Below are 10,440 nucleotides of genomic sequence, written 5' to 3' on the forward strand. Positions count from 1 at the left end.
CGTCCGTGATCTCATCCGGGACTCCGAACAACATTCGGTAACCAACCATATAACTCAAATACGCATAAAACAACGTCGAACCTTAAGTGTGCAGACCCTGCGGGTTCGAGAACTATGTAGACATGACCCGAGAGACTCGTCGGTCAATATCCAATAGCGGGACCTGGATGCCCATATTGGATCCTACATATTCTACGAAGATCTTATCGTTTGAACCTCAGTGTCAAGGATTCATATAATCCCGTATGTCATTCCCTTTGTCCTTCGGTATGTTACTTGCCTGAGATTCGATCGTCAGTATCCGCATACGTATTTCAATCTCGTTTACCGGCAAGTCTCTTTACTCGTTCCGTAATACAAGATCCCGCAACTTACACTAAGTCACATTGCTTGCAAGGCTTGTGTGTGATGTTGTATTACCGAGTGGGCCCCGAGATACCTCTCCGTCATACGGAGTGACAAATCCCAGTCTTGATCCATACTAACTCAACGAACACCTTCGGAGATACCTGTAGAGCATCTTTATAGTCAACCAGTTACGTTGCAACGTTTGATACACACAAAGCATTCCTCCGGTGTCAGTGAGTTATATTATCTCATGGTCATAGGAACAAATACTTGACACGCAGAAAACAGTAGCAACAAAATGACACGATCAACATGCTACGTCTATTAGTTTGGGTCTAGTCCGTCACATGATTCTCCTAATGATGTGATCCCGTTATCAAGTAACAACACTTGCCTATGGCCAGGAAACCTTGACCATCTTTGATCAACGAGCTAGTCAACTAGAGGCTTACTAGGGACAGTGTTTTGTCTATGTATCCACACAAGTATTGTGTTTCCAATCAATACAATTATAGCACGGATAATAAACGATTATCATGAACAAAGAAATATAATAATAACTAATTATTATTGCCTCTAGGCCATATTTCCAACACTTATTCTGTTTTATGATATTATATCTAAGAGCGAGGACTAGATCTTATGAGATACAAGTTATTCTAGTTTATATTATTACTTGGCATGATCGATTAATTAGGATGCATGATGCATATGATGACTATATATATTATGATGTTTCTCTGTTTTATTTTATGTGTATCATATGATAACTTGGTATATGATTAAGTTGATGATGAGTTGTTAGATGATCGATTATAATACTATTGTCATTCGACGAAAATGATATGAAATGATATAGTGTAAAAAAGATGCATATGTGTGCATGTAACTCGTGTCTACATTTTGTAAATATGTTCGACAAAGCACGACGGATGACCAAGCACGGATATATATAAGAGAGGACACTTTTCTCTATTAGCTAGCTAATAACAACCTAAATTAACCCCTAAACCAGCCCCTTTAAAAAAAACCTCAGCTCCAGCCAGGTGCTGACGCGTGGATGTCTTTTGGTCCCGATTGGTGTCATCAACCGGGACTAAAGGCCCACGTGCCTGGCCTGGCCGCAGCGGCCACGTGGAGGCCCATCTGTCCCGGTTCGTGTAAGAACCGGGACTAAAAGCAAAGGGCATTAGTAACGACCTTTTTTCCCGGTTCCGAAACCGGGACAGAAGGTCCTTATGAACCGGGACAAAAGGCCCTTTTTCTACTAGTGTAACTAAGACCAAATAATATTTCGGCGGTCTACATAGAACTGGAAGTCCTATGTGCTACAACATGAGATGTCTGCATCAATTCTACTATTAACACTTCTATGCAATAATAATAAAATCACATTTGTGAAATTACTAAGAAGAAAAATTTGCATTTTAATGTTATATGTATCAATCCCGAAAATATTCTGACAACTCAAATGGCGTAATGAAGTAATAATAATGCTTAAAAAAAGAAGACAATAGCGATATAATAAGAATACAAAACATACTTTCAATGCATACATATATCATTCAATCAAGTAACTATTTTTGGAAATATTCCCAACAAGACCTATAAGTATAATCCATACTTCGAAGACATATTTATAAATTTTTCCTCCATTTCTTACTAACTCATGCGAATGCACGGGTAGACGGCTAGGGTCACTAACACTCGCGGCTAACGAGAAGTGCAACTACTCACATTTATTTGACACCAACACTAGCGGCCACATCAACATGACAGAACACTACCGATTTAAGTTGATGAGAAGTGCAACTACTCACTTTTATTGGAAATGACACACTAATGATCTATGTGTGCATCACCTCACTTTTCATTCAGAGCAATTATCTACGTACTCAGTATATATAATTTATCATGCATCTACCATAAAGAGGGACCTGCTACATTTGAGATTTACAATTATGGTTTTTTATCGGTGTTGCCATCAGTAGTACCACACTACTAAATATTTCCACTTGAAGCTTCAACTACTAAAAAATAACATCCTTTCATTAGAGCATGGTTAATAGTATAGCCAACTGCTGGCTATAAGCATTTTTATAGCTCATTTTATAGCTAGCTTGTACAATAGTTAACTGTAAAAGAGTACTGCCACTGGTGGAAAAAGGGCCTTTGGTCGCGGTTCGCAACTGCCATTAGTCGCGGTTGCGCAACCGCGACCAAATAGGCGCGACTAAAGGCCCCCCCTGTAGTCGCGGTTGCTTAAGAACCGCAACTAAAGGCCCGTCCACGTGGGCGCCAGGCGGCCGTCGGGGCGGAGGACCTTTAGTCGCGGTTCTTATGGACAACCGCGACTAAAGGCCGCCGCAGGTTTAGGGTTTTAGCCCCCCCCCCAAACCTGTTTTCTGTTTAATTTGTATTGTTTTATTTATTTTGTGCTTTATTTTAATTTTGAAGGAGTTTCACATATTCTACGGGGCATAATTCTAACTTATATTGACAACGGATGATGGGCTCCCGGGGCATGCATGTGAATCGGACAAGAGACGGCCGGCGGCGTTGAGGGCGGGCGAGGGAGGCCGGTGATAGCGGCCGGCGGCGCCGTACGTGGGCGAGACGGGGCGGCGTCGAGGGCGAGGGGCGACGGCGGGCGACGGCGGGCGGCGTCGAGGGCGAGGGCGAGGGCGGGCGGCGAGGGCGGCGTCGAGGGCGAGGGCGACGGCGGGCGGCGTCGAGGGCGAGGGCGACGGCGGCAGGCCTTCGGCGCGGCAGAGATCGGAGAAGACGAGATGGAGTCGACGGTTCGGGCGTTGTATTTATAGCCCCCCACCTTTAGTCGCGGTTGGGGAGGCGACCCGCGACTAAAGGCTACCCTTTAGTCGCGGGTCGCCTCCCCAACCGCGACTAAAGGGTTTTTGGCGGGTTTTTCGTTCCCGCGCGCAACGACCTTTACCAACCGCGACTAAAGGGTTTTTGACGGGTTTTTCGTTCCCGCGCGCAACGACCTTTAGTCGCGGTTGGCCAGGCGACCGGCGACTAAAGACCTTTAGTCGCGGTTGGCCTGGCCAACCGCGACTAAAGCCCCTCACGTTCACCAGCTGGCCACCGAGCGCCCTGGGCCCAGGACTTTGGTCGCGGTTCGTCTTCCGAACCGCGACTAAAGAATTCATTAGTCGCGGTTCCTACAGTTTCGCGACTTATGGGGCTGGACGGAAGCCTCTTTTTCTACCAGTGTGCTTTTATCATATATGGTCCACCTTTCATTCTCACAAAGCACTTAGGAGCACGTGCTAGAGCTCGCTCTTCACGAAGAGTCCGCTTCCCTTCTCTCTCATCCAACTCAGCAAAAATATAGTATTTTAATCCTTACAGCCTGCTGACTGTACCTTATTGTACTTGCTCTTAAGCGTGTGCTCAAAAATACCACTCGATACAATTACAGTCTCAACAAAGGTCATTAACTACGGTGAAGTGACAAAAATCTCCTAATCCCCCTTGTGAGTGTTCCCACTACAACTCTAGTATTTAGCACATAGTGAATCAAATCATGACAAAACATAGATTTGCGCGTGGGTGATCGAATCGTAATGTGTTGTTATGTTTTATTCTAATTTAATTATCGGTGTGCTGACAATTAGGACCCCCTTGTTATATGGAGCGTTAGCAAGTGATGTCCAACGCAATTCAGGTCATTGCACCCCCTATCAATGGTGTTTGACAGAGCGATACCGGTGTCGAGTGGCGTAATTGAGCGCACTCTTAAGGGAAGAATGAGTTGTTGGAACTCATATTGGAAAAATTAGTAGTGTGACACAACTAATGGAAAATTTGATAAAAGTCCTACTACTTTTTGTTAGTGGTCAAACTTTTTTTTGGAAGACATTGTGGAGAAACTCTAGTAGGAGTAAAACCGAAATTAGTTCTTCTCTAAATGTAATCATTATATGATTATTTGTTGTATAGAGTCACTCTCGACTTTTTTCAAAAGGTACTACAAAAATGTATTTACTTAATATGTCAATTTTAATTTGTGTTAAGTTATATACAAAATAATAATATCTACTAACAAAATAAATTTAATATGGATACCATTTGATATAGGAAACAAAAAAAATTAGAACCTGGTCTATAGACTACCTAGTGACGACTACAAGTACTTGGGCACCTCGAAGGCGTGATGCCCTGGTCACCCCTTCCCATGGTTTTGCCTATTGAATAACAAGAGAAAGTGAAGGGGGTGGGGTGTACGAGAAAGATGGATACAATGTTCAATGCAAAATTCCGAGCAAATACCACAGAAAATTCACCTAGTTAAGTAAAATAGGAACTCTCAGAGAACATACATGGACACATATAATATCTTTGTCTGATATGTGGCCTTACCAAAATCTGTAACAGTACTTGGTTAGCTGTAATGTTTGTGCATGATATTCCTTTTCAAAATATTTGGCATTAACAAATATTTTGTAGAGATTAATTACAGATTGAGCATGATTGGTTACTTTCCATAAAGTCGTTATGAAATATTCCAAAGACTGATCTGATTAGCAGATACAAATCAGTTTAAATAGATCTACGGGGTAAAAGTCGGTTTAAATAGATCTGGGATAGAGAATGGCTGAAAAACAATCGGTGGAAGGGTGAAGGTCGTGCGTGGGAGGTTGTATGAATGGGTGGTGGAGAGAAAACTGAGCGAAAGATGGGACATTATGTTCTACTCCCTCCGTTCCTAAATATAATACCTTTTAGAGATTGTATTATAAACTACATACGTATGCACATAGACATATTTTAAAATATAGATTCACTCATTTTGTTTCGTATGTAGTCTTTTAGTAAAATCTCTAAAAGGTCTTATATTTTGGAACGGAGGGAGTATTTATGTAGTATAAAGACTAGACGTTATCAGTTTAAATAAATAAAAAAGATTTTTTGCCAGCATATGCAAATCTCGTGGGGTGGTAAGAGCATCTCTAGTAGAACCCTCAAACCCTTAAATCTAAAACCAGTTTTAAGGGTTGAGAATTGGCTATTTTTAATACTTTTAAGGGTTGAAAAACAGAGGCAAAGACTAGAACCCTTATAAAGTAAAAAAACTCACCGGGGCGGGGCGGGGACGGCCGGCCGAGGCGGGGCGCGGGCGGGCGGCATCCAGGGCGGGGCGGGGACGGGGCCGGGGAGCAGAGGGGAGGCGGGGCGGCGGCCGGGGCGCGGGGGCGGCAGCCGGAGCGCGGTGGGCGGCGACCGAGATGCGGAGGGCGGCGGGGCAAGGAGGGCAACGGCCGGGGCGCGGAGGGGCGGCGGGGCGACGGCCGGGGCGCGGGGGCGGCAGCCGGAGCGCGGTGGGCGGCGACCGAGATGCGGAGGGCGGCGGGGCAAGGAGGGTGACGGCCGGGGCACGGAGGGGCGGCGGGGCGACGGCCGAGGCGCGGAGCGAGCGCGGGGCGGCGGCCGGAGCGCGGGGGGAGGCGGGGCGGCGGCCGGAGGGCGGCGGCCGGGGCGACGGCCGGGGCGCAGAGGGAGCGCAGGGCGGCGGCCGGAGCGCGGGGGGGGGGGGGGGAGGCGGGGCGGCGGCGGCCGAGGCGACTTCCTCGCGCGCGCGGGGAACCAAATGCCTCCCGCGCGAGGTGGGAAGTGGAGTGTGGGTTGGGGGTAGTTTTCCCTTCCAATCCTCACTTCTACATGCTGGGAAGGGGTTTGAGGGTTGGACTTCTAATTTTTTTTACGGGTTTAAGGATTTAAGGGTTCTAGTCTACACCGTTTTTTTATAAAAACTATAAAAAAGCGGTTATGTTTAAGGATTTAAGAGTTTGAGGGCTCTACTAGATATGCTCTAAGAAATGCGGGTAGTCCAGATTTTTCTCCCAGTACCCCAAACCCTATTTAATACCGAGCATGTCACTCACATGTTGTCAGCACTGCTTGGACAATTGCTGACCATCTTCAAACAGTGTCAACTGACCAAATATAATAAGGTGACATAAATGAATTGTAAGACATCAAATATTGGAAAACGTTTTAAATCTGTTGGTTGATTTTAAGTCCGCGTAAACCGCGTCGGGCTCCAACAGCATGTCCATATCAGGTCAAAAGATGAACAGTGAATGTACTGTTTCATCTTCATTGCAGAAGCAACACTCAGTGGTCGAACGATTCCATCATTCGTTAGCAGTTGTGCAGGCATACATGGTCATGTTGGAGTGGGATCAAATTTCATCTATAAAAACCAATAAGGAACTTAATTCAGAGCCACCACAAGGTAGACAACCCAAAATATAGATGCTTGTTAATTTCGATTTGACACGTGATGCATGCAAGGCTCTCTTTGCCACTAAAGTAATCGACACACCACTACTAGGCACTAGCAAGCTCCATCAAGCACGTACGATGCAAGCAAGCAAAAGTTCTCCGCCGGTACTAAGGAAGAAGGATGACGGCGAGGAGGACATCACCGTCGACCTGTATCCATTCATACGGGAATACAAGGGCGGCAGTGTCGAGCGCTTACTGCACAGCCCATTCGTGGCAGCGTCCGAGGACCCGGCAGATAACCGTGGAGTGGCAACGAGGGACGTCGTCGTCGACAAATCCACCGATGTGTCCGCACGCCTGTTCCTTCCCTCCGTTGCAGCTGCCTCTGCCGGCGAGAGGATCCCCGTCGTCATGTACGTCCATGGAGGATCCTTCTGCACGGAGAGCGCCTTCTCTCGGACTTACCACAACTACATCAGGTCTCTGGCGGCGCGCGCCGGGGCGCTCGTCGTGTCCGTGGAGTACAATCTCGCGCCGGAGCATCCTGTTCCTGCGGCCTACGACGATGCATGGGCGGCGCTACAGTGGGTGGCCACCCTCTCCGATCCATGGATTTCCAACTACGCCGACCTCGGGCGGACGTTCCTTGCCGGCGACAGCGCCGGCGGGAACATCGTCTACAACACGGCGGTGCGTGCGGCCAGCGGTGGTGGCAGCCGCATCTACATCGAGGGGCTGGTCATCGTGCATCCATACTTCTGGGGGACCGACCGGCTGTCCAGCTCTGAGGCAGTATGGGACGGCATCGCAATGTTTGCTCCTGAGGCCATCGACAGGCTCTGGCCGTTCGCTACGGCCGGCCGTCTGGGCAACGACGATCGCCGGGTCAACCCACTCGACGAGGATATCGCCTCGCTGAGATGCCGCCGTGTGCTGGTCGCCGTCGCCGACAAGGACACCTTGCGTGACCGCGGGCGTCGTCTGGCATCCCGCATGCGTGACTGCTGCTCATGGGCCGATGATGAAAACGCGGTGACATTGGTGGAGTCGGAGGGGGAAGACCATGGCTTTCACCTGTACAACCCGCTGCGTGCCACCAGCAAGATTCTCATGGAGAGCATAGTGCGGTTCATCAACCAGCGCACGGCGCCCTTGCCGCTGCAACTGCCACAAGTTCAAGAGCTACTTGCATGCCAAGGTAAGATGCACAGGGCCGTCCAGCCTGTTCTACGCGTGCCAACCAGGCCGTATATGGACGTACATGGCTACGGGACGGCCATGAAAGCCAGAGATGCGGCGACACGTACTAGCTGCTTACACATTGGACATGGACGAAGAGCATCCAAAACAAGCTATGGGTCAGTCCTGGGGCATGTTATCAGGCCAAACAGCACCAACATGAGGTTCGCATCATCAGCAATAACAGCTCCTTGCAGTTGTGTTTTTCACAACTTCATCTAGCGCGCGGATGATGATAATCTACATGCATCCAGGCCAGGTGAAACAAAAGATCAAGGGTAATGGTTAAGCTTAAGCATGCTCCAGTATAAGTGCAATAATGACACCCTATTTACAAGCTCCTTGCTCGGGTCAAAAGAAATGACTTTTGGGTGTTTTTCTTTCTTATACATGAATGGTGTATTTAAGGTCTTGAGTTATGTACTGTTGGTGTATCATGTATTCTCATATATCAAGTTTATACAAATTTTAATCATAATTCGACAACCTACCGATGGTTGTGCAACTAGAGTCATATTTTTCTCGGAAAAAATAATGGGTGTCACTAAGATACACCCAGATATGACATAGTTATTACACAACTAACTGACTAATTAAATCAAGAATAAAAAGGAAAAAAGAAAAAGAAAATATGACCTAGATGTGCAATATTTATCTCACGTCTAGATGTATTTTAGAAAAACCGAAAAACAAAACAAGAAACAACTTAGTCCCACACCACGAGCGCATGTGCAACTATCACCAGCACCCTTACTTGTACAATATGTGGATGTGCAGCAACTACTCCCTCCGGCGTAAGACATTTTTTAACACTAGATCGAACAAAATCTATTATTGGTGTTACAAGCAATATACATCTCAAATAAGCAAAATGCATCAATCAAACAAACAAGCACATACATTTGAACACAAAAAGGATCTCTGCCTATCTACAAGACTTTTATAAACTAGACATGATTATCAACTCATCCAAATTCAACCAAAATTTCCATATAGAGATATATACTTCCCTTTTCTAATGAATGTCCACATCTCCTGTCTGGCTAGCAAATGATGTCCCAATTCAGCTCAGGGTTGTCGAACACCTCTGTCAGAGACGACACGTCCAAGTCCTGCTGGTCAAACTTTTCAAAGTCGGTTACTGCTCCAGCCATTTTGCCACTTTGAATTAGATCCACACTAGGGTCAATGTTTGCGGCATTTCTTGTGATGTCAGCCCTGCAACTATGATGACCATAGTACACAACAATGTACTTTGCAGTTTCATCTTCACAATTAAGAGTTCCATTATGATCCTGTTGTTGGATTGTCTTGGTTGTTGAGCAGTTCCGTTCCGTGTAGGCGCATCTGTAGTAGCTCCTGTTTAATTGCAAGTTTGATTAGTTATGCATTACAATGAATAATTAGTTGCTTCATAACATGTAAATATAACAACTACTTTCATTAGCGAAAGTCAACAATCCGAAATGGTTGAAAGAAAAGATATCCAAACGACTGACTAGGTCATCATGCGAGAAAGCTAGGAACGTGAAAGAGCGCGACATGGACATGACATGCCTAACTTTACTGCGATGGCCTAAGCCTAGTCTTGCCCTTCATCCTCCTCGCCATCCACTCTCCATAGATCCAAATATACTTGGAGAAATTGTGAACAAAATAGAATATCGAGGGAGGAGACAGAGGATATGCGGCGAGGATTCCCCAAGAGTGAAGAAGGGAGAGAGATGGTAGCAAGAGATCTATTGGGATGTGTACTAGGCATGTTCGAGTAGTGTAGCTAATCGCGACGGCTCCCCTTCCCCTCAAAACTATGTACGATTACGGCATTATGCTGGTTCATAATATATCTTTGTTGTTCGACGTACATATATATCCCTGGCGATTCCCTCCAATTGTTCTTCATAACAGAACCGTTAAGTCTCAATCATCTCAGATAAGGGCAGTAGAAATGTAGGTTGATGTAGTAGTAATGTGACGATATATAAGCTTGAATGAACTATTTAGGAGTAGTATATGTACCTAGCATGTTGCCTCCCGTTGATGTTCTTCTGCCCATATTTTCTCCAATGATGGCCATCGTAATGTGGAACAATTGTTACAAGTGATCTTGACCGCTTTTCGTTGTTCCTCCTACATAGCATGGGTTCATATATATATAAGTGGCAAATAATTAATTAGCGAGATACATTTTTTTATAAGGAGGAAACGAGCCCCCGGCCTCTGCATCAATTGATGCATGCAACCATCTTATTAAAGATAAAATAAACAACGTGTGATGTTCACGTAGCTCCACGCTCGACAGCTCGAGGTATGAAATAAAACGAAAATGAAATTGAAAAAAAAAACTGCCACATCCGGCGTGCGTAAAAGTAGACTACGATGCCTATACACCTAGCCTATTATCAGCACGCCATCCAAATCGGTTGAAGATAATCCGTGAGACCATCTCCCATCGGTTGCACCCAATATCCATACGTCCCCTGGAGTCCACATGACTGAGTAACGACCACGTACGGATCCAAGATGTTGCTCTGAAGATAATCTGCAAAAAATTATTGAAGTTCTTGCCATTAAAAGTTATATCATTTCTGGTATTCCATA

General features: G+C 45.9%; 2 protein-coding genes across 2 annotated transcripts; one reads left to right on the forward strand and one right to left on the reverse strand.

Moving 5' to 3' along the window:
• The first annotated feature begins 6,611 nt into the window (after positions 1-6,611).
• Positions 6,612-8,317, forward strand: LOC123429080 (probable carboxylesterase 5). The gene has a single exon (XM_045113144.1). The coding sequence runs from the start codon at positions 6,628-6,630 to the stop codon at positions 8,059-8,061; it is 1,434 nt and encodes a 477-aa protein (XP_044969079.1). The 5' UTR covers positions 6,612-6,627; the 3' UTR covers positions 8,062-8,317.
• A 565-nt stretch (positions 8,318-8,882) lies between these two features.
• LOC123429081 (probable WRKY transcription factor 38) lies at positions 8,883-10,223 on the reverse strand. Its single transcript, XM_045113146.1, has 2 exons — positions 9,859-10,223; positions 8,883-9,198 (listed from the first exon to the last, which is right to left on the reverse strand). The coding sequence occupies exons 1-2, from the start codon at positions 9,978-9,980 to the stop codon at positions 8,883-8,885; spliced, it is 438 nt and encodes a 145-aa protein (XP_044969081.1). The 5' UTR covers positions 9,981-10,223.
• Positions 10,224-10,440: the final 217 nt, after the last annotated feature.

The sequence above is a fragment of the Hordeum vulgare genome, chromosome 2H, assembly GCF_904849725.1.
Source record: "Hordeum vulgare subsp. vulgare chromosome 2H, MorexV3_pseudomolecules_assembly, whole genome shotgun sequence".
NCBI lineage: Eukaryota > Viridiplantae > Streptophyta > Magnoliopsida > Poales > Poaceae > Hordeum > Hordeum vulgare.

Excerpts from the sequence above, each read along its gene's own strand:
- LOC123429080 (XM_045113144.1), top strand. The coding sequence starts at position 6,628 with ATGCTTGTTAATTTCGATTTGACACGTGATGCATGCAAGGCTCTCTTT.
- LOC123429081 (XM_045113146.1), bottom strand. The coding sequence starts at position 9,980 with ATGCTATGTAGGAGGAACAACGAAAAGCGGTCAAGATCACTTGTAACA. Across the intron at positions 9,199-9,858 it reads AACGGGAGGCAACATGCTAG|GAGCTACTACAGATGCGCCT; the intron begins GTACATATACTA and ends GCAATTAAACAG.